The 26,415-nt window shown below is 39.7% G+C and overlaps 3 protein-coding genes across 6 annotated transcripts in view; all 3 read right to left on the bottom strand.

Moving 5' to 3' along the window:
* Positions 1-4,039: 4,039 nt before the first annotated feature.
* si:dkeyp-72e1.6 (transmembrane protein 238-like) lies at positions 4,040-7,655 on the bottom strand. Its single transcript, XM_046416639.1, has 2 exons — positions 6,911-7,655; positions 4,040-6,171 (listed from the first exon to the last, which is right to left on the bottom strand). Exon 1 carries the CDS (start codon positions 7,452-7,454, stop codon positions 6,924-6,926), a length of 531 nt encoding a protein of 176 aa, XP_046272595.1. The 5' UTR covers positions 7,455-7,655; the 3' UTR covers positions 4,040-6,171; positions 6,911-6,923.
* A 1,839-nt stretch (positions 7,656-9,494) lies between these two features.
* gspt1l (G1 to S phase transition 1, like) lies at positions 9,495-21,193 on the bottom strand. Of its 2 annotated transcripts, XM_046416637.1 has the most exons (14): positions 20,713-21,193; positions 19,655-19,699; positions 17,155-17,409; positions 16,086-16,119; positions 15,915-15,992; positions 15,497-15,677; positions 14,620-14,774; positions 13,260-13,400; positions 13,044-13,137; positions 11,772-11,852; positions 11,358-11,531; positions 10,986-11,075; positions 10,682-10,850; positions 9,495-9,722 (listed from the first exon to the last, which is right to left on the bottom strand). In XM_046416637.1, the coding sequence occupies exons 1-14, from the start codon at positions 20,903-20,905 to the stop codon at positions 9,670-9,672; spliced, it is 1,743 nt and encodes a 580-aa protein (XP_046272593.1). In that variant the 5' UTR covers positions 20,906-21,193; the 3' UTR covers positions 9,495-9,669. The 2 variants fall into 2 exon arrangements, with proteins under 2 accessions (XP_046272593.1, XP_046272594.1); XM_046416638.1 differs by lacking the exon at positions 19,655-19,699.
* Positions 21,194-21,584: 391 nt separating this feature from the next.
* Positions 21,585-26,415, bottom strand: part of pdxdc1 (pyridoxal-dependent decarboxylase domain containing 1) — a 28,396-nt gene continuing 23,565 nt past the window's right edge. For all 3 annotated transcript variants that reach the window (XM_046416634.1, XM_046416636.1, XM_046416635.1), the window contains one exon: positions 21,585-26,371. In XM_046416634.1, coding sequence (XP_046272590.1) covers positions 26,085-26,371 — 287 coding nt within the window. In that variant the 3' untranslated portion in view covers positions 21,585-26,084. The remainder of the gene's footprint in view (positions 26,372-26,415) is intronic.

The following is a 26,415-nucleotide window of genomic DNA, read 5'->3' as shown; positions in this document are numbered from 1 at the left end:
ACGCAGGAAAATAAACAATATATTTCTAGTTTTACCTATGGTTCATTTAGAATTAAAAGAGCCATAAAATTCTACGAAATAGCCATAATTATCTTACACAAGCATCTCCAAAATAAGTAAGTAAATAAATATACAGAAAGATAAATTAGTTTTTCTCTGTTCTTGATTGGTGAAGGTGTTTCACACAGACATTTCTTTTTTGCAATCAATTATCTCTTTTATTAATATTTAATATTTTATTAATATTTATTAATTATCTCTAATGGATTTCAAACAGACCTTCAAAAATTGGATACAAAGTGGTGAATGAATGATGACTTCATGGACTAGATAAAATACATATCAGTAATATGTTATTAATGAAATGTATATTATATTAGTAAAATCTCTAGGTATAGGCTACTGACATTATGTGCCTATAACAGTGGGCACTGTTGTTTTTTATACTACCACTTGGGGTCGCCAAAGGGACATATTTATTTATTATATTATTATATTTAAAATATAAAAATAGGAACAGTTTGAGGACACATTGTGAGACCGTTCTGAAAGAGTCCAGCAATGCAGCTTCAGCCCAGCCATACAGAGAATATATGGAATGTCTGAGAGATATTCTGTACCAGTTTTACATGATGGTAAGATAGTTGCATTTAAATATGAGACTTTTTTTTACAACAGATTTACTGTCTACAATTGCCAGTGAGAGGTTTGTCCTGACTAAATATGATTTTCTGAAGTAAAAGGAATAAATCTTGAAAAGTAAACATTTTTTTCAAATACTTGTTTTTATATATGGATGGAATTACATGTAATATAGGTAATAAGGAAATTTCATTTTAATAACACATAAATGAATCTCAGCAGTTACAAAAGAGCCTCTAAGTGTCATAAAAGCAATGTTACTGAAAACCTCCAAGACAACCTCCAACGTTTTAAATATGGCAACTGTATAAAAAGTTAAAATATATACAGATTAATTTTTACACTCATAAGGAGCCTTATATGCAAGCTTTTTTAATTTAAGGCAAAAGTATATAAGTATACACAACATATATTATTTTAAATAATATATATCATCAGCACTTGTGGACTGGTACATTGAACATGTACATGTTATTATTATTATTATAATTATTTATTTATAAGTATTTATATGTATTTATTTTTTATTTTTATTTAAGTAAAAATAGAATAGAATAGAAGTGTTTATTGTCACTATACAAGTACAGTGAGATGTTGTTCAGAGCAGGCCAACAGATGCACAGAGTAAGAAGCCCTAGATAAGAGCAGTTAAATAGAATAAAGGTTCTAAAATGCACAACACTATATACAGCTAAAAAATATAACCAGAAATACAAACCCACCTAAGAAAATTTTACAGTTGCTACGAATATATACGGTGAAGAGTATGCACAGCAGCAGAGTGGTATTGCACGACAAGTAGTATTGCACAAGTCCAGGTATTGCAGGACAGAGTAGTATTAACGCGCAACAGTACGATACGACAGAGTATTGCACAGCAGAGTAGTACTGGTATACAGTGAGCTGCAATGTAGCAGTGGAGGTAGAACAGGAACCATTGCACAAGACCCATGAGTGCTGGGGTTGCAGTGTGGAATGGATTTTAGGGTGTGTGTTAAGGGGTGGGTGTAGTGGATGCAGCAAGGGGGGGTGCAGAGGGTTCATCGATCTGATGGTGGTGGGATAGAAACTGTTCTTAAGCCATGTTGCGCAGGTGTGCATAGTCCTATAGCGCTTCCCCGGATGGCGGCAGAGTAAACAGCCTGTGACCTGGATGGGTATGGTCCTTCAGTATGTATGGAAATATGATAAGGAAAATGTACTCAAACTATTCAAAGTAAAAGTACTCAGTGAGTAAAATGTCCCCTGTGCCTGTTCCACTGTAATATCTGACCTTATTAGATTATTATTACTCGAGCCTCAATGTAAAAGCAGGATTTTGCAGTTGCAGTTGTTTGATGTCGAGCTCATTTTGAATCATTTTGCACAAGACTGCGGCTGATGATCATTTTCCTTTTGGATTAATCTGCTCTCTGTTTTCTCCATCAGATTAACTGACTGTTTGATTTGTAAGAGTTCACAACCATGAAACATTTTTAGTTGTTTTTTTCCCTTGTCAATTAATTTGATGCCAATTAACCCATTAATTAATCAAATAATCTTGTAGCTATACTTATAAATACTGCATCATGCTGCAACATCATATCATGTAAGCTCTTTGTATGTTTTGTGAAAAAAGTAATATTTTTAACTGTTAAATGTAGTGAAGTAAAAAAATAAAACATTTCCCTCCAACATGTAGTGATGTACAAGTAGAAAGTGGAATATAAAGAGAGTACCTGAAATTTCTATGCAAGTACAGTACTTGAGTAAATGTACTTGTTACGTTACACCTCTGGATACCAATATAAATGTCTTGTATCTAATCCTAAAGGGAGTCATAAGAGTGTATGAACTACTGTACTTCACTGATCAGTAAAAATGATACACATCTACAGAGAACAGAGACTAAAGATGAAATCCACAGGCAGTTTAATGAACAGTTTCAGCACAGGCCAGTACTTCATGTAAGCTGTGGTGTCACAACACCAAAGTTAAAATCAAATGATCACTGTGGGGGGTTTTTTTTTTGGTTCAGAAATTCAGTTCCAATCCATTTCCTCATGTCATTTAGTTTAGTTGTTGGAGTTTAGGTTTTAACTCATACTGAGGAATACGTACCAGGTGGTGGCTCATGACCCTAGAATTTTCAAAATACACGAACTATGGCCCTGCCTCTAATGATTGTTTATATCTATGGTTTTAAGTCATGAAGCATGAAGAGCAGCGCATTGTTGCCTCCTGGAATTCAGTGTGCTTCCTCTTGTGCAGCTCCCACTGCTCAGCAGGAAAACTCACCTCCGTCTTTAGTTCAGCTGTTGTTTGCTCTCTGTGACTCTAATGTAGCTTGGTGATGTCACTGAGGTAAGTACATTTGTTACATTTTTGTAGAGCATGGCCACAGCCAGAGGAAACAGCAGCATAATAAAGTCAACTGGTTCCAAAGGTTAAACACTGAGGCTTGTTATCAGCATGGGTGGGGACAAGGGAGCCTGTGGTAAACTACACTTCTTTTTCCACGCCACTATTCTCTTCACCGTAACCATTCAGCTCACCTTTATTTGACTGCATTATGCATTTAATTATATCTTCCCTGCTGTAACATCTTGGCTGCTGCAAGAAGGATCAGTAGGTCCCAACTAACCAGCAACATGATATATAACAGAAACCGTATTTCTTTAGTAAGGTAAAGGTCACAGCATAAACTTGAAACCGCATGAGCTGGTAGTCTGATCCAAACTGCTGTTATCACAAGCAGCAGCTGCTCCTGCTTTATGGGCTACCTGAAGGGTATTTCTACTTGAAAGCTCTGAAGGAATGAATGAATGAATTTTCCTTTCAGAATGCTACATGTTTTGTAAGGTGGAGAGTAGGCTTATCCATTGGGCTTTAGGTGCACTGACACACCTGTATAGTTGTCATTACAAGCTGTGACTGATACTGAAAGGACAGCTGACACTTGTGGTCTCACATAATCTCGAGTGCCTGAGTGATTTACTTAATTGAACATATTTACATTAACAATTCACTGAAATGAAAATATGCATAATAGTAATAAGAAGAATAAGAATGCATTTTATTTAGAGGTGCCTTTCTAGACACTCAAGATTACCTTACATCATTAATCATAAAAAACAAAAAACACCCACACACAATATTAGCAACAATAACAGAGAATAAAAATAAAAAAAACCAATTTAAAATGGACAATGCTTCCATGCAGTAGTGGTCAGAGTGAGCAGGCCAGTGTAAACAGATAGGCTTTGAGTTTGGATTTGAAATGAAGTGAGTCAGAGTTACGGAGGTCAGGTGGAAGTGAGTTCCAGAGCTGGGGAGTAGAGCGGCTGAATGGGTGCGTGTGATGATACGGGCAGCTGAATTTTGGACCAGTTAGAGTTTATGAAGGGGTTTTTTTTTGGGGGGGGGGGGGCAAACAGAAGGGAGTTGCAGTAGTCTAAACAGGAGGTGATGAGGTTGTGAACAAGAATGGCAGTGGAGAGAGGAGTGAGGGAAGAACAGAGACAGTTGATGTTACAGAGATGGAAGTAGGAGGACCGAGTGACACTATTGATGTGGGAGGTCAAGGAGAGAGTGCTGTCAAGGATGACCCCCAGACTCTTTAACTGAGGGGAGGGGGAGATGGAGGAGTCATCGATGGGAATAGAGAAGTTATGGACTTTCTTTAATGTTGATTTTGTGCCTGTTAGAAGAAGTTCTGGTTTATTGCTGTTTAATTTGAGGAAACTTGAGGTGAACCAGGATTTTATTTCAAGGAGGCAACTGGTGAGGGAGGAAGGTGGGAGTGTTGAGCTAGATTTGGTTGAAAGGTAAAGCTGGGTGTCATCCGCGTAGCAGTGAAAGTGGATTTGATGTTTGCGGAAAATGTGACCGAGAGGGAAAAGGTAAATGGTGAACAACAGGGGCAGAGGACTGGGGCACACCTGTGGTGACATGGACTGGGTGGGAAGTGAGTGATTTTACCTGGATGAACTGAGTGTAGTCTGAAAGGTATGAAAGGAACCATTTAAGAGGTGTGTTTGTGATGCCAATAGAAGAAAGTCTGTCCAGAAGGATGGTGTGTGAGGTCGAAGGCTGCACTCAGATCAAGCAGGAGGAGAATGGTTAGTGTACTGGAGTCAGCAGCAAGGAGGAGGTTGTTAGTGATTTTGAGAAGTGATGTTTCAGTGCTATGGAAAGGACGGAAACCAGACTGGAATTGTTCAAGAATGTTGGAGATGAATGGAATATTTGAAACAGGACAAAAATTATTGAGACTGTTGGGATCTGAACCAGGTTTTTTGAATATTGGAGTTACAGTGGGTATTCTGAGAGAGGAAGGAACAATTCCAGTGGTGAGGGAAGAGTGAATGATGTCTGTGATGAGAGGGAACAGAGACAAAAATGGTAGGAAGGGGGTCTAATTGGAAGGTTGAAGATTTGGATTTTTGAATAAGTTTGCTAATTTCATTGACTGAGGGTAGGGTGAATGCTGAGAGAGAATGGGTGAGGGAAAATAGGACTGGGCCGGGTGAATTTGAATTTTGACAATGAGTTGAAACTCACTATAACGCTGCATAAAGCAGAAGTCAGCTGCAGATTCACGTGATAATTATCTGTAGGTTCATCTCGAGTGACCACTGTCACCATGAGTTCACATTGTCATCTGATACATCTAATTACAGCAACTTTAAAGGTAAGCAAGATAAAAGTGTGTTCTAATCAGGAAGTTACAAAGCTGAATGAAATATTTCTGTAATCAGGAAGTTACAAAGCTGAAGGCAATAGTTCTGTTGACATTCAACTGCAGCAAGTTTTGGTCCATCAACTTCTGGATGACATATGCGGTGGTGAACATTCAACAGTCTCCTCAGATTGTTAAGATTAAAATAAAGTTACAACTGCAAATGATAAAAATCATAGCAGCATATACAGAAAACAGTACAGATCACACAAAGCATTGGTCACACGTCATTACAACAGCCACAAAAATCATTAAAAATATCTAAAACCTGACAAGAACTTTCAAAATGGATTCAGTATTTCTAAATTCAGTTTGTCTTTCAGTGAATTTGTGAGTTGCGTCGTACTGGAAAACAAATATGGTTTCCAGCATTGACCATGTTGGTATGTAACACATTCAGCTCACGCTTGTCTTACAAACATTTAAACGTTTGGTACTATTTTTTGGTACAAAGTGACAATTTTCAACTTTTGTTAAAGGACCATCAGACCAAAAACGATACATATGCTGTACACAATTTTGAATTTCCTGTGAGATTGGCCTCATTTTTACAACTGTCATCAATATAAAAGTCCTAACTTTGTCTGTTGATCTCAAAAAGACTTATTCCATGCTGGCATACTGATTAAAACAAAACATTTCTAAACATACATTTGAATAGAAAACATGTCATAACAACTCAACAACTGCTCACATGTATCATCATCAATTATGAATAATTTCTCAATAAAAACAAAACAGTAGAAAAGCTGTGCACCATCTGGAGCACACTGAAGACAATGTGAGGCAGGCAGGCTCTATTCAAGTCTCTGTGGGGCAGAAAATGGATGAAACATGATTGACTTGACAAAAGGTGATCAGAAGGATCATTTATGTGTGTTATAACAGAGGTCGTCCTATTAATTTGATGTGTTAGTTTCAGTTAAAGCTGCTATTGTTTAAAGTAAGGGCTTGTCTTTGAGCACGGTTAATCATTTACCCAATGATAAGAGTTTTTACTGCCTCGGCTGCAGTTAGTCCTGCATTTGAACCACATCAAACTGAAAGAAAATACAGTTACACTGAAGTAAGATTACGCCTGGAAAGATGTTTTCTCATAGTTCAAAATCCAGAATTAAATGAGGATCATTTATGCAGTTGAACCCTGTGAAACCCTCTTAAAATGAATAAAATGTGATGTCTTTTGTTTCACATAATCCAACACAGAAATTCAATACAATACGTTTGATGTTTGGATATTTAATTTTACTCATATGAATTAATAACAATAATATTAATAAACACAAGTTATCTTTATTCCAGTTGTATTGTGTTGGCATCAGGTGCGGCCACTGAGAAAACAATCGAATTAAACTTTAATTCGAATCAAACCTTAAAAACACTGTAGTTTAGCGTATCGAATGGATAGATTCACATCGCTGCACTTGGAATACATAAAACAATAAAGAAAAGTTTTTTAAAAAAAGGACATAATTGTTCCATGTGCAGACTATGGATGTTGAACTGTCAGATCCCTGATGTTCATATCCGACTCACAGACAGGCCTACCTGTGGGCCCACTCTATGTAGGTGAGGTCTCTGTTGTAGTGTGTGGCATCTCTATGTGACAGCCCGCCACTGAGGAGACTGCAGCGTGCGGGGTATCCTCCTGTGGGGTCATCGTTGTCATAGCAACGGCGACCTGTTGACCAGAGGCCAAAGGCGGCCCGCTGGCTGACCTCTGCGCGCGGCCCGTGCGGGTGCTGGACGGTCCTCCGTTCCTGCGCAACGAGTTTCTGATGCCGCTTGACACGCGGCTGGAGAGGCGCCTCACCGCCCCGCTGATGCCGCCAAAAGCGCCCTTGTCCTTCTTCAGTAACCCGACATCATCCTCCAGCTCCGCCGGGGGCACCTCGATGTTCCCGGAGTACCAAAACACCCACCAGACCAGGCTGAGGAAGATGACGATGGCGCCCGCGTAGATGAGCAAGTCATAGAAAAACACGTTGACAAACACCCCGACGAGCAGCACGAGCAGTCCCACGATGTCAAAGGCTACTGCAAGCCAAAAACAGCACACACAGCGGCCCAGACCCTGGTACACCGGTTCCATGTCCACATAAGAGACGCTGAGGTCTCAGACAACAACCATTCACCGCCCGCAGCCTTGGAGCCGAGGCATTGAGTTTCCGGGCTGCTGTAAGGTGAGCCAGGTGAGGCGCTCAGGTCACCTCCTTCAGACTCACAGACGAGGGGCGTGGTACCACTGGGGGAGGGGCTGAGAGCTCCACCTGGTCGGTAAGGCCCGCCTTTTTTTTCTTCACGGAACAGACTGATTCAGATGCATTTTACCCAGAATATGTGTTTCCAGTTGTTTTCACAGCACGGAGCCATTGTTAACAGTAACACCTACCTGTGTGAAGTGACGGGGTGTGCTGGGAATTCAGTGGGAATGAATTCATTGTGCAACACAGCTCTGTGTAATTCAAAATCTAGTTTGGCTAAACTCTGAATTAATATTAGATTCAAATAATTCTTTTTTTCTTTTGTGCAAGCCAGTCTTTAAGTATCAAACAAATAAAATTAAAAAATAAAATTTTGACAATAAAATATATTCCTTTGAAATGTGATTCTCAAAGTCTTCTATTGAAAGTAGGACTTTTTTCAGTGGACTGCAGCACTTTTTAATTCTTCAGCTTCCAACATGCTGTGCAACCTCTGGGTTTATTTAAAAATATCTTCATTTTCCACCCAACCCCAAAAACATATCTGTATCTAACCTTTATTTAAGCTTTCTGATCTGAACAGCTCATATTCACCTAATGAGCCTCAACTTGCTGTCTCAAGAAACTCATGACATTACTTAACAAGGTAACCTCTCAGCTTTATTGGTAGGTCACAAAAATAATAATAAAAAAAACCCCTGGAACTTTGTGTTATTCCAGGTATACTGTTGTATCAGTTGGCCAAAACAGGAAGAGGCAGTGTTGACAAAGTGGGTCGACAAGGGCACTTAACAGATCAGCTCTGATCACCTGTGCGGCCTTTAAACTCAGTCACTTTATTGTGTGAACAACATCTCATCAGTGGAATCAATCAGACCTAAAACAGTGATACGTAAATATATATAATGTCAGTGCAGTCACTTACTTAAACGCCTCCATTTGTGGTGAATGTAGATCAGCCTAACGCCAGTACCTGCAGGTGCTCCATGTACAGCCACAGCATTACTGGATTCTTTAGGTTGATAATGAAAGTTTAAAAAAAAACTAAACAGTTCTGACAGTGCTGTGAGCGAGATACACATTTCATTAAGTAGACATTTTTTAACAGTATGAAAATAAAGTCATCAGCGCCCTCTGGTGGACAAAATGTTGAGTTTCTAAACGATCCCGATAGATCCCTTCTTGAACTGACATTTGTTACCCATCAAATGACACACACGTACACATCTCATAATATAGACACAACCAATTTACTATTTTAAGAGTGAAATGGTTCACCAACATGTCCCCCACACAATGTTTAAACTGCATTAAAGGCAACCACTTTAAGAGTTTAAGTGACTGGTGTTATCTCAACATGGCAAAAAAAAGTATGAACCCAGACACCGAATGTGCTCCGAAAATGAACACACTTTGTTTTCCCAATTTATTATTTTATTGTCATAATTGTTTGCTTTAATAACATTTGAACACGCTCAAGCACGCTGCCAGAACGCCACATGAGAAACCAAAAAAAAAAAACAAAAAAAAAAAACTGGGTAAAAGCAAAGGGAGACATGTACACCCAAGATAAACATTTTGGTTTCAACTGGTTATGTTCTTTCAAACAATTTTTGCAATTTACTCCTGAAACTCATTTTCTATACTCCAAGCACAACCCTGGTCCACATCTGTTTACAGATAGAATTTCTGCCATTTGTCATTGTCATTCATGAAAGCAAAAAAAAAAACAAAACAAAAAAGAACAAAATAATCTGGAAGAAAATAATCATGTAATGATAAGTAGACCAGAGTAGGGAGGTGGGCAGAGGTGGAGGGAGGGCTAACCCAGAAATGGCATAGCTGAGCTCTCAATATGAGAAAGCTGACTTGTGTGGACTTCATCTTGGTTGGTCATTTGCTTTAAAAACAGGTTTTTCTTTATCACATGAGTTTTTTGTTTTTTTTTTCTTTTTCTGAAGCTGATCTTCGGCACGCAGAAGAGGGGGTGGGGGCGGCGCGTGACAGGGAGGTGCCGTCACCGCTGACAACAGTGTGGGCGGGTCATGACTGAGCTCTGCCCGCTCCTTCTCACCAGGACTTCCAAAGCAGCTCATCTCATGTTCAGTCCCGCTCAGCAACCAGCTTCAGCACCTTACCGATGGCGATGGTCTTCCCTGAAACGCACGCAAACAACAGACCACCATCACGTTTCCATCTCAGCTATAAAACAACATAAATAAATAAATAAATACAATCCTTCCATGTCCCTCATCTTTTACGACCAGATTTATGTTTCAACATTTCGACTTCTAAAGGCTAAAATAATTCCAACTCATATTCCAAACTACAGTTTGTTTTTGCAGTAACTGGTTGGAGTTATATGTGAAGATTTTTTGGTTTTCTCTACGATCAACAATTTTCAACATATTTGACCTTTCAGCAACCAAACAACTCTTGGGTTAATTGAGGAAAATAAAGGACAGATTAAGCAACAATGAAAAAAAAAACAAAAGTGATATGTATCCCTATTTTATAGCTCCATCCTGAAAATAAGATGAGCAGTGAATTACATAAAATGCGAATTAAATCTATCTGATACAAGCCAACAGGTTGGTGCTGGGACACAGTTTTGGAAGATTTTAGTTCTGGTCAAATATGATCTGTACTCATTGGCAGGGTCAACAATTGTGGGGAAAGACTTCATCTTGTTCTCACGTTGTCTAAAACTTGGTCCAAACCACTAACCCAAAGTGTCGGTATCTGACCACCAGGGTACGAGACTCAGCGATCCTCAGTTCACGCAGACGTGTCTTGGTAGTGTATCTCCGTCACATTATATCCACTTCATTATACTACTTAAGAAGGTTTCCTTGTTTGGCCATGTCTGACCTCTCTGCTGTGGTGATAGTTGGGAAGGCGGCAGCATTCAGCCTGAGCCTGCTATATCGAACTGAAACAACAATAATCCCAAGTTCCCTTCACTGACTTCCTACGCACACTGTCAACAGACTATGAAAAATGATAATTAGGAATTTGAGCTATATAAAAAGACATTTACCTCACAAATAATATGAGTGCAAACTGCAATTTATATTTACAATACTAATAATAAAAAAATCTGAAGATACTTTACCTTCGTCCCGTAAGGTGAACCGTCCCATCTGAGGAAACTCTTTAAAGGTCTCAAGGCAAATGGTTCCTGCTGTACGCAGGCGGGCGATGCAGACCTGGTCCTGTTTGACAAATCGTGGTCGTGTCTTACTCTTCTCTCCTGTCTTCTTGTCTACCAGACAGATTAAGGCCTGTGGACGGAGCAGACAGAATATCAGCAAAAACATGATTTTTGTAGCTCAAGTCATTGCTCATGAGCAGTTTCAATCTGTGACTGCGTTTGTTTTTGCGAAGGCCTCATGGTAAGAGTTATGTTGAAGATTTACCGTAATTTGCACTTCTTCAATGCAGGTGTGAATGTGAAGGACTGCATTGTAACCTGGACAGATGATGGATTTGTGTTCGATGATGACAATCTGTAACGAGGAGAGAAACAGTGACTATGAGAACATCTTAAAGCAACAAACTCTCAGTGCACCAGCGGATTCCTCCAACTACTCTGCTGGCTGCTAGGAGGTTCCCCTGGAGGTATCCAGACAGCGGTAATGTGAGAGGGATAAGCCATCACATCAGCACAACTTGCTAATCCTCCAGCTTATTATTACTGCTTTTCCACAAATGAATTTGAATCCGGATCGCTGGAAGTGGACCAGTGTACAACTGTTGCTGGTTAGGACCACGAGCTGCGTGATGCTGACCTGGGCGTCAAAGGTGCGCCCCGAGTGGCAGAGGTTCTCAGCGTTACACAGGATAAAGCCAGGCAGGATCTCCTCCTCCTCAATGCCTTTCAGTCGCAGCTTGAGGTTTTCACCTGGCCCGGCATCGTCCGTCTCCACGTCGTCTGACAGGAGACTCAACACTTCCACCACATGCTGTAACGAGGACAGACGACAAGTAGACAAACAAGGAATGAGACAGGAGAAAGATAGGAGTCTAGCATAGTCAGGAGGAGATAGTCTATAGTCCACGGCCTCATGACACAAAACAAACACACACTTTATGTGATCAAATAACAATAGTCAGTGTGAAGCATTTGGATTACAAATAAAATAGTTACATAATGAAGTTTCAGTTGTGTTTTTACTCTCTCTGTCCCAGGTGAAAAGGCTTACCCTGTTTGGCATCATGACCAGCTGTTGTGCTTTACTGATGGAGCCCGACTCCAGTTTGCCCAGAATCACAGTGCCCATGTCCTGGTGAGACAGGTTGACAGAGTGTTGCAGAGCAGGTGAGACAAGAACAATGTGTTTGCATCAGTCGATCAAAAGGCAGGATTCATGTGTTGCTTCCTGCAGAGTGCAGCCACCGGGCGGGGACTCAACTCACGTTTTGAGTGTATACAGAGTGGCTTAGCCTCATGACAAGTGCAGCAGATGACTACAGTCAATGACACATAAACCAGGCTGTTCAAAATGTGATGGCAAAATAATGCCAAGTTTACACTAAATGATTTAGGCCTTGATTTACCACAGTGCGGGCCAACACTTCAGACGCCTGAGCGGTTGTTAGAAAGTTAAATGTCTTTTGAGTCCAATTCCTCTTCGAGGGGGATTAACAGCAGACGAACTGAGGTCAATGATATAGTGTGAGGGAAATATCAGGAGTTGGAACACTTACAACAGAACATGAGCTAGCACAGCTCCTTGATGCGAACGGACACAAGAAATGCAGGAAATGAGGAAGATTTTAATGACTGTTGTTAATAAAGATTAAAAAAAAAAGAAGAAGAAAGCTAATGATCTGGCATCTACTGACGTGTCACTTCTTGCATATATAAATGCAGTTCGGCCACCAGACAGACTGGTCGAGGATTCCTAGTAACGTGTGACCCTTGTTTACCTGTGCAACGTGCAAATGACAACAACTTCAAGATACTTTACTGTTAGACAGTCATACAACAACGCAACGACTTCGACAGTCCTATAATGTGTGGGCGAGTGTCACTTCACAGCGAAGACTGACTGGACAATAACGGTTACCTGTGTATCTGTACGTTGAACTTACACTCCCATTACTCTGAGCACACTTCAGCCTAGTATCAAAACACCAACAGCGCACCAATTCATGGAGTCAATCTTTAACAAACAGGACAGTCAGAGGGCTAATTTTAGAAACTACACTCGGGTACTGACAACAGTAATATACAGTGTTTCTCTGGAGACCGCCATGATCCAGACATTTTAAATCCTTTCTACTTCCAGCATTTTAGTTATCCACATCTACAGCCAAAGACTTTTTGAATGCAGACGTGCATATAGAGCATATTGCAGCTAAAGAATCCTGAAATGTTTTGAAAATGCACAGTAGCTGAAACTAACAATATTTTTATGGACTTTAAAGTAAATATATGAATCAAGGGGGGGGTTACAAAGACAGATTCTTACCTTGTATTTGTCTACAATGGGCAATCTGACCGGGCCATCGCTCGATCTGTTGAAATTTGGCAAACTGTCCAGGTGTGGAATGAAAGGTAAACCTCTGAAATAACATGAAATACGGACGGCACTTAGTACAGATCAATCAAGAACGATCATATCAGTCGTCTATAGAGCAATCATATTGACAGTGATCAGTTGAGGAGGACGAGCTGGAGGACTTACGTGTACCAGGAGCACATGTCAGTGGGCTCTTTCAGGTTGGCTCCTGTCAGTCCGGAACATGGCATGAAGTGAATGTCTTTCTTCGGATTAAAGCCCACCTTCTTCAAAAATGGCACTAGTTTCTCCTTACACTCTTCATATCTGAGAGGTCAACAACAGCAGATGTCAACAGCTTTATAGAAGAAAAAAAAAATACAAACATGGCAGCAAGCGTTTCATGTGTAAAGATATGACATGTAGTGACATGGGTACTGAATATCATAGATCCCCATAGGTAAGAGAATGTTTTTCAATATACTGCAGTCCAATAAAACACCACTACTGCTAATTGTCCAAAGGGTGTATTAGGTGGGGAGAATGAACATTAACACCAGTCCAGACATCTGGCATGATGTGGATTTGGTAATTGAGTTTGTTCCATAATAGAAGGGATCTGAACTGTTGCACAGCAAAGTGCACGTTGACTAGTTTGTGGATAGCATTGTTCGTTCCAACCCTTTGGGAAACATTAAAAGACTCCATGTGGAAAGTTACGTTTCAGTCTGACTAACCGAAATGCATCGTGTACGGCACTGAGATCTAACAAACGTGTCAACTAGATTTCCTTAGTGAAAAAACATTTGCAAAGCCAGTTGTTTGTTTTTAAATCTAACTCTGTTTATAGGTATGTTTACTTCCATGAGGTCTTGCAGTGCCAGCAAGAGTGACGTCAGCATAACTAGAGGGTTATCCTCAAAGCTACCATTAACTACCAGTTTGCTAGCAGTGTTTGTTATGCCTTTATATGTTTTTCATCTGTCCATGGACACTGGACATGTTGGAGATCAAAATATACATTTAATATCATGCTGCCCTATGTAGTGCTGTCACAACTGATGCTATTTTAACCTGACTTTAACTGAGGTCTGGCCTGTGAACAAGTGAGAAAGTACCTACACAAGAAGCCAGAGAGAAATCAGGTTATGCAGGGAACTAAACAACTTTGCTAGAAAAGCCAGAACTATTAAAAAAAAAAGCACACACACACACACACAGTATCAGAGCCAAATTTTTTCTGTGATCCAAGAACATAAAAATGGTGGTTCTTGTATACATGATGTTTAAAAGTATAGAAACCTACAAGCAGTTCATTCCTTAAAGAAGATTTTTGCAGACTTGGGTTTGATATTTAAGAAATTAGTTCACTGCAGAACCTGACTTGCGGAGGAGCAGAGAAGCTTAGCGTGTGATAATGTTTGCAATCAATCATCTTTTTATAGACTGCTTATTGACATTATACGAACGCGATCCATGCACTGCTGTTCAAAGTTTAAATAAGAGGTGAGTCATGAATTTCGCTCAGTATTATCCATATATGTACCTCTCCAGGCTCCAGTTGACTGTAGGGTCATCCATTTTATTCACCAAAACTATCAGGTGTTTGACACCAGCTGTTTTGGCCAACATGGCGTGCTCCCGTGTCTGTCCGCCCTTCTCAAAACCAGTTTCAAACTCGCCTTTCCTCGCAGAGATTACCTGAGGATCAACACATTCATTTAGTAAATGGTTTTGTCTATAAGAGCTGTGCAAAAACAAACCAAAAAAAAAAAAGAATGTCTGAATGATTACTTGTGGTATCCACCTAACATGTAACAAAAAGGATCATATTTCAATCAGCAATGTTCCCTAGGTTACATAAACAAAGTTACTTGTGGCCACCTGATTTAATAGCAGTAGAAATCAACAGAAGCAGATTAAAAAAAATTGCAGGAGTGTTTTTTGAATGTGTGTGTGAGTGTGAGTGTGAGTGTGTGTGTGTGGTGGGGTTAACTGTCTTTTCAACTTTAAAGTAGTGTGAATCTAATATTTTTTGCACATTTGCTTTTATATTTGTGTGACACATCTGCAGTTTTGTTTCCTTAGCTGTAGTTCCTGCCCTGAAAAGAATCACTTCTCCTAGCGGCCTGCATACTATGAGGCAGGAGTTTGAATGTGGCATGTGCAGTACTCAGTGAAACAGTAAGTAACAACCGGCTGCCATGAGTACATATTAAAGGATTTAGTTTTTTAAACAACAGCGACGCAGCCGAGTTTCTGCGGTTTTAATTTGTCTTCGTGGATTTTGACATGCTTAGATGTAAAGTTAAGGGAACCCTGAGGCTACTGTGTTTAAAAAATTTTTTAAAAAAGGTGTACTAGTTTTGACCTGATGTTCCACTCTAAGCAGTTTAACAACACTGGTAATCTCCTGGACTCACCAGAACAGCCAAATCTGCTTGTGATGCACCTCCGATCATGTTGGGCACAAAGCTCTTGTGACCTGGAGCGTCTAGGATGGTAAAGTGCTTTTTGTCTGTCTCAAAGTATGCTCGGCCCACCTCCACCGTCTTGCCTTTGTCCCTCTCCTCTTGGTTGGTGTCTAAAGCCCAAGACAGATACCTGGGAGACAGAAAGGTGATGTTCTATTGCTGATTTGGCCAGTGGTGGGGAAAACAATCTAAACTAATGCTGGCTCAGCAGAACACAGACACACGTGGTTCCTGCCCATGTTAACGCGCACACACAAACACAACAAAATCTCACAACTTCAGCACTATATCATCACTTCCTGTGCACAGACCAACTTTCCATGTCCTAAAGCTAAATTATTTGAGACATTGAAGGGTGACAACTCACCAGGTTTCCCGGTTCTTCTCCTTGGCTTCCCTCTCATACTTCTCTAAGGTTCTCTTGTCTACCATGCCTGTTAGATACCTGTTGGACAGGAACAGGTATCAAACATGTCAAAAGCCTGACATGGCAAAAGGAATAATACTCATGAGGAATGTCAGGGAAACAGTTACTCACATGATTTGTCCACCAATGGTAGACTTTCCAGCATCTGGAGAGCAAGCAGAGCAGGTTTAGATTAGACAATACTGTGACATTACTTTCTCCTATGCAACCACTTGTGCGTTGACAAAAAGGAAGTCACGACTAATAATCATAAACCCTGCCCTGGAGCAAAATACATACTGAAACCCTATTATAGGCTCTCTTACACCGTTCTGTAATTCAGACAGAGAGATATGAGCTTGTGGGACAACCAAAAACTAAAAACTCAAATGTTGCTGCACAGGAAACACAGTGATTGGCTGGGCTGTTCTGTGTAAATGACTGGATTATATGCAGCAGAATGACTCCCAAAAGGTTGACAAATATGAAGCAGGCTGCTACTACTCACTAAGTGTGACAGGGTTATTATGTTGTGTAAGATTGGGTGCCATGCTAACTTAAAGAAGTCTATTTTGAGTGACAACAGACCATAGTTTATGAATACATTACTGATGACATAGTGAGAAACAGTCAGAAGACACTGATGTGCCTGCCAGCACAGGCACATCAGTGTTTACAGGCTGGGCAGTTGAGTAGACAAACAACAACAAACAAGGGGAACAAACATAACAGCTACAAGAACAGTTAAGCCTGACTGACACACAGCATACACTGTTTTATACCCTTCTTACCCTCTGTTTGCTATAAACTGCACATGTGAGCAATCAGAGAGGCACCAAGGGCTTAAATTCAGCAAGGATATTAAGTAAAAGCTGAACCACGTCATTCAGTAACACAGATTTGATTAACGCGGTATAAACATCAGTTCATTTGGTTGCCTTTACACTATTCATTAAGTGTAACTTCTTTTTGTACACTTGCTACACTCTCTCCACCTGACTACACTCATGTTAAAAGAAGAATCTGACTGACTGTATTTTTTCTTTATTTATTTCAGATTTCTCTACAGATATTGCGATAACACCGTTATTGTGAATCCTTTTGCCCACAATAATTTTGCGGTGAAAATATGATATCGTGATAGCCCTTTGTGAAAGAATTGCCACTCAGTGTCCCACAACAGACATGTAAATGCACTGACCTACGTGTCCAATGAACACAACATTGATGTGTTCCTTCCTGGGGGCGTCTGGCTGTGTAGGTGGAACCTTGGGTGCTGGCGCTTCCTCTTCCTCCTCCATCATCTCCGGTGCCGCCGTCTCCTCAGTGGCCGCTTTCACCACTGGCCCCCGGTCCCCGCCTCCTGGCTCCTCCTCGTTTGGCTCAGCCTCTTTCTGGTCCCATGGCTCCTCTGTGCTCATCTCTGTGTCGCCGTTCTCCACTGGTGTCGCACACACTGCACATCCACAAATACAGCACACATCATTCAGATAAGCATCCTTTAGATAAGCAACTTTAAACATTTCAACCTGGTGAAAAACAGGAGCGTGGTCATTATTTAACATGCCTACAAAGCCTTACAAATGGGGTAATATTAGTAATCAGCAACATACTCGAAGTTTCCCCATTTTTTATTTTTTTCTTCACCTTCTACCAGTGGAAGCATTTTATGAGCTGTCTTATCACAAAAGACCTATGGAAACTGTTTGTGCTGCAAAAGGCACTCTTATTAAAAGTCAGAACTGATTTTTTTTCAGCGACACATAATTAAAAGCAGAAAATAAGATATAAACTTGAGGAATAAAAGGGGAAAAAAAACCCAATTCAAGTCAAACCGCTCCCGTGCAGTATACCATGAAACTATTGCAGAAAAGAATGAAAATGGCAACCAAAAACTGGGAAAGCTGTGAAAAGTTCAAAAATAAAAAATAAAAAGGTAGACAGGTTCATTAGTAACAGGTGATAGAATCATGACTGGTTATGAGAGGAGCATCCTCAAAAGGCTCAGTGGTTCATAAGCAAGGATGGGATGAGGTTCACCACTTTGTGAAACACATGACCGTGGAAAGGATACCACTACATGGGCTCAGGAAGACTTCAGAAAAAAAAAATGTTTGCAAATGTCTGCTTTCTGTTTATTTTCATTTTAGACAACGTCGCAACTTTTTAGAAATTGTTAGTACATTATTGCTTCATATGATCATTACATAAATTACAGACAGCAGAAGCAGCAACAGCCATCACGGTGTTACGTGATTTTCTAAGACAATAAAGAGCATCCTCGACTTGTTCACATGGATGTGTACACAAAGTGTTAAAAACAAAAAAAAAAGAGCATTCACACTACATGACAACTGTTTGCGTTTTGAGCACATAATCAGAACAATCTCTGTCCGAGTCCTTTTGTGATTGCTGGAGAGACAGAAAGGTGATACAGTGGAATAAAGTGATGTTACCATGTACTTACATACGCTTTAGAGGCCTGAATAGATTCAATTGGCCAATATTTCTTAACCAAAAAAGCCTTGGCTGGTTCTGATCCCCAGTTTGGGTACTACTAACTACGTGGTACTAACATAGTGACGTAGTATCTTATGTTATATTGTGTTAACCAACTATTTCACACTTATACACTTAGAGCAGAGAGCTATGACATTTTACATGAGATTTAGAGAAAAATACTTGTCTTAAACCATGTGCAAATTTCAACTGGTGGTTTAGGTAAAGTTTTACTACTTTTAAATAGTTACATGACTATATGTGCTCTAAACTATTAATTTACAATCAATTACAGAACCCAAAGCGGCCGTCATCAACTGCTAGCTTCCTGTTTCTTCTAACTATGTTATGCTCTCCACCTGAGTGTCAAACAAATTTAATGACTGAAAAACTGAATGACCAAATAACTATGGTCAGTCACCGTATGCATGTGTGATGTTAGTCATTTAGCATTTTTACTATTTTCAACAATTAATATGTGTGAAAGGGAAAAATACCCAATGTAGTCGCAAATTAGATATCTCACAGAATAATCATATTTCACCAGTTCACAACTCAAGCTTATACTGAAAGGAGGGTTCACTGTGCGCTCCTTTAAAATGTTCCTGTGCGCGTTGTGACGTTATCTCGCACTAAAAGAAGGCCATGTGTGTTTACAGCGATAATGAGAGACAGAGTCCTAGGGAATGGGATAAAGTAAGATCCAGACAGCCAAAACAAAGATAAACTGATGGTAGAAAGTCACTATTCAGTTAGTCTGTGGTCAAATACTGAAGAGGGCAACCTGTGGCAGGCTTAGATACATAAAACAACAATGCTACAAGAGTACAGAAAGATGGAATGGGAGCACCTGGGTAGCTAAAGGCAAACGCCACATGTCATAACCTCACTGGTTTGACTCCAGCTGGCAACCTTTGATGCCTTTCATAACCTCCTCTCCCATGTTTCCTGTCTGCTTCTGCTGTCCGATAAAAATGCCAAGCAATGATCTTTAGCAATAAATAAACGAATAAATAAAAAGGAAAGGGAGGGAGGGGGTGAATCTTTCATACAAAGTTCTGCAACTGCATCTCAGTAACTCCTGATGTAAGAGTCACTACAGGCATTGTTAATCCTAACTGTGCAGTGTGGGTCTGCAAACATGAGGACAATGCAGCGAGCACCGACAACATCCTGCTCATACACACACAATCTATACATACCAGCACTTTCTGACACCTCCATGGTGGATATCTTTTCAACAGCAACTGAAAAAAGACCAAGCTCAGTTAGAGGGAGAGTATGGTAATTACTTAACCGAGGGTGTGTGAAACAGAAAACACGTGTACTTCCTTTATGCTCCATCAAGGGCTGAACTATACCTCGAGGTCACTTTAAACCAAGATAAACTGAGGAGTTTAACACTTTATTATGTTAAGCACTCACATATGAGGGAGCATAAACTACCATTTGGTGATACTCTCCACACACAGTCAGACAATTTCTAAAGATGGGACACGCTTATTGAGAATCTAAACATTTTCGACCAGGTTTACGGCCTGCCTTCACGCGATTTTCAGTGACACATTTTGCTCCACTCTTGACCAGCAGTGCGTCAGAATATCCACGTCACACCAAACACTCACGTTCCCACCAGTTTCTTTCCAGTGACTGTCTGTGCTTTTATCTTAAGTGAAACAGGGCTGTTATGGCAGGCATGACCGCCAGCAATACTCCGTGCTTGGCTCCATTTACTGTGTATATTATAGTATATTATTATACTGGGTGTATATATATATATATATATATACATACATACACACACACACACACATATATATATATATATAACAGTTTCTTTGCTAAAATGTATTAACTAAACACTGAGCAACACAAGAGCTCAATTGTGAAACCACACAACCCAACCAAAATGCTAACTATTTACCGCCGGTTACTTGTAACAAGCTAATGCCGGCTGGTTTGAAGACTTTAACATACAAGACTATGTCATAACACAAAGTATTCAACAAGCCATAGAAGGACTCTGTGCCCGAATGATTGAGTTAACGTTAACATGATAGATGGGTTGGTGTTAAAGTCAGACCGAGTCAGGCAAACCAACGAAATTACCGCTACACCAAACAGCTAGCTAGTTTGTCGCGCTTCAAGGAACGCGTGTCTGTACAGTGGCTAGTGAGCTAGCAACTACCCAGCCCAGGCTCCTGTTAGCAACTAGCTAAAGGCAGGCTAACGTAGTTCCCCAACGTGACTGAGAACTTACCAGCAGAATCAAGATTTTCCGAGTGTGCTTTCATGGCAAAAGCCGGAACAAATTCGGCAGCGTTTACATTGGGCACAAACGGTTTAGCGTTCACATTCAGGGTTGTGAATGCTGATTCAAGTTGTCCGTCGATTGTGGCCTCCACATCGTCCTCTTGTTCCCAGGAATCAGGGGCAGTGTCTCTCGGGTCCATCGTGGGTCTTGGATTTTCACAACTGAGAGATTTGAGCTACGCAGTTCTTGGTCTCCGTAAGTGTCCGCCCAAAACCCGATGTTAACCTCACCCCGTGGTGTGATTGACAGCGTCCCAACTCGAAGTGTAATGTATTGTCTCCGATTCAGGTGAAATAAAGCAGCCGGTTTCTGTCGTTGAGACGCCAGCGAGGATATTCGACTCAGCACTCCCAGAGACAGTCCGCGTGAGCTAATGCGTCCCGTCAGTCGACGTGCTACTCGCGGTGACTTCTGGGATATGGAGTCTCATGCAATAGTGGAAATCATTTCCTTTGAGAAAGTAATGAGGGCAAGAAAACTACACCCCCCAAACACGAGTAAAGGACTGTTTACGTCAGTGGTTCCTGACCTTTTCAGGAACCGCAGATTCGACTCAGGTTTAGTTTAGCAAATAGAAAATGACTTTTACATGCTTAATTAGTATATTCTGATTTTTTTTGGTGTGTGGAAAGCTCATTATACTCATGTGCAATATCTTAAATTTCACACTGAACCGCCAACATATTCTGGGATTTGCAACATTCCTCGTGTTTATTTATTTAGAAAGTTTTTTCATTAGTTGTAACAACGAAAATAACGCTATTAAACATTTTCCTCGTTACTCGAACCAATAAGGAAAATTATGACAGTACAACAGCAACTTACTAAGTTCATGATTTAATAAAAATATGTTTGGTTTTGAAACACACCAATCTCGACCACTGTTTAAACCATTTTTCCTTTTTCATTGCATCCATTAATGCTCCTCAACCACCTTTGGGCACAAGAGGTGTATATTAGAGTTGTAATAAATCATACAAACTACACTGAGGAATTAAAATGAATCAACAGTGTAACAGTGTATTGGTTTTAATGCCCTCAGTCTAACACAAAAAATAAAGCTTGTCCGGATAATTATATCTGATTCAATCAATGGGAACCCATGACCTTGTACAGATAAAATAATTCATTTCAGAATATTTTGTGGTTTTGCATATGCCCTCAGGCACCAAAAAACCAGTTCAACTAGCGTATGCTACCTATTAATAAAAAGTGGTGCCTGTAGGCATTAGCTTCAAATTTAAAAGGACACAACTAGCCAATTCTGATTTTGGATATCGGCAGTATATGAAGCTATGGTATTAATTATTATTGTTATTATGACATGATCATGGTTAGTCTGAAAGCAACACTTCTACCGTATATTACAATTTAGGACTTACTTCCTGTGCATAAAAGATGTGGACAATAACAGAAACATAATCCAAAAGACACGCATACACCCACATACCAGTAGCTACAGTCCCCAAAATGAGCACAGTGTTGAGCTTTGAGCAAAGGCTCCCAAAGGTACGATTTGTTGCATGAGAATGTATGTGTTACAATTACTGCATTGTATAGTACCTATAGTACACATAATAATGTAATTATTACTGCCACTACAGAACTGACATTAGCAAAGGTGGGAAAAGTCAGAGTTTGGCAAGTCACAATTAAGTCTGAAGTTCAGGCTTTGAAGTTCCAAAGTGTCAAGTCCTAAAGCCTGTGCTTCAAATCCCAAACAGGTCATTACGCGACCTTAAACAAACTGAATTCCAATTAAAATTGTAACAGATAGTATGGTAACTTATAGATATAATGCTTTTCGTAAAACATATTAATGTCTTTCAGATAAACAGAAAAAACAACTGAGAGCAAACTGATTATGCAAGTCTTGTTGAGGTTTTGTACCTCCCACTGCCAAACATGCACTGCTTATCCTATACGATGGCTGCTGTTTACTTGGTTCAAAGATTATCTTTGGCCAGGAAAATAAAATGAACAGCTAGTTTCAATCCAGGGTGCAGGTGAAGACAGAAGTCAACGCTGCATTGCATTTTGATTTCATCAAGCTTCAAGTTCTGAGATTCAGTCAAGAGTCAATTCTGTCTTGAGTCCAAGTCATGCAATTCCACACCTCCAGTAATCAGTATAACTTTTGTCTCATTTTTATTTTATCTTGGTATGACAGCTGTATTTTCTTATTTTGTAGGCTTGTCTATTTGGTAAAGAATTCTGACTTGTCTAAAGTGTGCAAGTTTCAGTACAGCATGTCAGTTTTTGTTGTACTACTGCTGCCTAAAACTGGTTGTCTTTTAGTTTTAGGACAGTTTGAATTTTTAAAGATTACTCATTTGGGTCTGTTTCTAGCTACATTACAGATAAACAGTAGAATTAACCTTTTTTTCCACATGTAAAAATCTGTAACAGTGTTTTCAAATGCTTTTATACACACATCTTTTAAGAATGACTATCTGAACCACAAACATGCCAGTTGCACTAAATCACCAACTCTCAACAGTACAGACTAAGACTAAAAATCAGATGGGGAGGTACTTTTTAACCGAATTCTAGCATAAACACAGAAAGCTATGGCCTGACATTAAGACCAGAAAACTCTGAACTTAATCCAAAGTGTTGCTGTACTGTAAACTAATGGCAGAAAACATTCAAGAGAAAAGATTCTGGTTATTAAATACAATCAATCATTCAGACAGTGAAAAAGGCAGGACATTTCATTAAATCAAATCACAAGTTCTTCTTAAAGTTACTGATTTAGCTTTACATTATGATCACACTGCAGAAATAATCATTAAGATTCTGTTTCATTGATACAATATAAGATATTAAATAAAGAACAGTAGTAAAGAAATTATCTGTTGAACAAGTGCAATAAAGATGAAACAAATTATTTTGTAATCTTCATTCTCATTGGGTTAATTCCTCACCAGCCACTGTATTTAATCTACATTTCACAACTCTTTAAAGCAAATGTTCCTCCAGTATGTGGCTCAAAGTTCTAAAGGACCACCGCGGCAAAATTTTTGTGTTCTGGGCTTTCATTCCTAGACATTTTGTGTTGTTTTTACATTCAGTTACCTCCATGAGAGCAAATTCTAAACCATTCTGCCAAAACCATTCTGCCAATTCGATACCAAAAGCCATGCAAAACTATAATAATCCGTCACCGCTGTCCAACATGTGGAAAATTTCACATGAAGCATGCATACATGACACACTTCCATTTCCTGCTATTCCCATGTTTCTTTTTTTTTTTGTTGTTGTTGGCTAAAATATAGTTACAAAACTTTTAGCAATTCAATAGGCCCCTTAAAGCAATCTTACAGGTTTGTTATAAGTCACACTATCAGACAGAGTCTAACACAGTCTAGACTGTACAATGTCAGTTTTAAGGGTTTTGAAGTCTATGGTGGTTACAGTGTCATGTTTTATGTAGCATTTCATGTTGCATACTATGAGACCAATAGTACGTGAGATGCAAGCAATGCACACTACGCTGGCATAAATATCCCACAATGCAATGCAGCAGCGATGGTAACGACACCAACATTACAATGGCGGGCAGCGACCAATGCATTTATGGTGTAGCATCAATAATGCTTCAGTGTAAGTGCAAGTAAGGTTTCGCTTCGTTGGGCATATTATATTGTTTTTAGATCAGTTAATTGAAAGTCATGTGATACGCACTGTGCAGTACATCTGAAAAGCTACATACTACTGTTTATTCACACAAAACCTGCTGAATGATAGTAAACATACTGACTATGTAGTGTATAGTATGTGATTTCAAACTCCATGACAGTTTGAGCTTTGTTAGGTTCTACACACAGAAATCCTTTTAAAGAAAATGAATAAAGTGCAAACAACATGCTCATGACCATCAGCCCGTACTATTGGTGATTATTTATACCAGAACACATCATAGGGACAAGGGCAAACAGGGTGGCACGTCAGTTTTTAGGGCAGGTGAGTTTTCAAGCTCAGCAACTCGTTTATCAAAAAAAAACCCAAAAAAGACAAACAAAAAAAAGAACAAATAAGCAAACAAACAAAAAAAAAAACCAAACACAAATATCCACTTCAAATATGGCACTTGGACAATGTTTAAAGGGTAATCAGGACGGGAAGTACTTTGACACAGGTCTGGCAGGATGGTTTTGTCTAAATACAAGTATAATATTAGTAATGATACTAACAGCTTTATTCTTAGAATATTGTGACTTCTTCTCTCAGATCTTCAGACTTTATGCTTTAGTGATAATTTGTCGCACACATGAAGGGAGCATCTGAAGCCCCTAAGCAGGTGACTATTGTCAGAAGGCTTTTTTTTTTTTTATTAAATAGATTATGATACTCTCTTCCTTCTATACAGACTTATTTCAATATAAATAATTAAAGTTAGTAATTGGGTGGGTTAGATATAAATCATGTGGACTATTTACAGTGAGGAATCTCAACTGTTAACTGCAGTGACACTCATTGCTTTAACACTGAGCTTTCCAGCTGAGTGTCAATGAGAATTACATATCAAATGGGGACTGGCCCCGGTTCAACCAGATTTCTCTTCAAATCTAAAGAAATTCTATGTGCAATATGGCTAGTCCATTGCGTTCTAATCCAACAAAACATCCCAAAGTCATCAACTAACTCAGAGATCAGTGAAAAAAAAGTAAAACAGAGCTGGACTGGACTCTATTCCATGTTAATTTCAAAGGAAAAATCCCCCCTGAAACACATTTTCTACTGTTGAAAGTAATCTTGTTATCCCTGTGAATACGTGGTGAGTCAGAGATATTTATGGTACAGCTACAGTTTTTATCAACTTAAAACATGAATGTAATAGCAACATACTGGTAGATATTCAGCATAAAAGAAGAAGAGGCAGGTATACCAAGTTTTTAATTACCAATTTCTCCCCCTACAGTAGCCTGAACAGACCATAAAGCAAAACACCAATGACTGATCATTTTCCTATCAGATGTCACATCCACGCCAATATGCATTTGAACAGAAGCAGCTGTAATTTTCCTTTTCAGGTGGGTTAAAAGGCATTTTGAAAAATGTGGAAAAACACATTTCTGAGAATGCTGCAGCAACATTTGGAGAAATCATCATATCAGATTACTTTATCACTAAGCATCACAGTAGAAAAGTATCTCTGGGGTGGATTTTTCCGTTTAACGTTGAAATCATTGCTATGCTGAAACAATTTCCCCTTAAAAACTGGAAGATTTAGATTCACAATGTGTCAGAACATCTGCAAATTAGGCTGGTACCATTTAGCGGACGGCTGAAGGACACCTGTAGAAAGTGTCATCCTATCTCCCACTATGCTCTACCTCTTGGCATTCATGCTGCCTCTGTTCTGAGGCCACTCCAGCCTCCATCAGTGTGTGCACCTGCATAGAAGACTCCAGGATTTTCCTTGATACAACATCACTTGCAGAGTGAGAGCTCTCCTCAAGCGCAGGTGGAGAGGTGGGCGGGTGGATGCTCCCACTTGCAGTGGTGCTTCCCTCCCTGGTTATCTCCTCAGCTTGTCCAATGGAACTGGTTTCGCTTAAGGAGTCGAAACCCCCAGCTGAGCGCCGGAACAATCTCTGACCTGTGAGGAAAATGACAGAAAAGACAGAAGATTGTCAGTAGCAA

Source organism: Scatophagus argus, chromosome 16 (assembly GCF_020382885.2).
Source record: "Scatophagus argus isolate fScaArg1 chromosome 16, fScaArg1.pri, whole genome shotgun sequence".
Classification (NCBI taxonomy): Eukaryota; Metazoa; Chordata; class Actinopteri; family Scatophagidae; genus Scatophagus; species Scatophagus argus.
Note: the sequence above shows the minus strand (reverse complement) of the source record. Positions and strands in the feature narration are given on the sequence as shown.

Excerpts from the sequence above, each read along its gene's own strand:
- gspt1l (XM_046416637.1), bottom strand. The coding sequence starts at position 20,905 with ATGGACCCGAGAGACACTGCCCCTGATTCCTGGGAACAAGAGGACGAT. Across the intron at positions 19,700-20,712 it reads GGAAAATCTTGATTCTGCTG|TTGCTGTTGAAAAGATATCC; the intron begins GTAAGTTCTCAG and ends GTCTTTTTTCAG. Across the intron at positions 13,138-13,259 it reads GACATGTGCTCCTGGTACAC|AGGTTTACCTTTCATTCCAC; the intron begins GTAAGTCCTCCA and ends ATGTTATTTCAG.
- si:dkeyp-72e1.6 (XM_046416639.1), bottom strand. The coding sequence starts at position 7,454 with ATGGAACCGGTGTACCAGGGTCTGGGCCGCTGTGTGTGCTGTTTTTGG.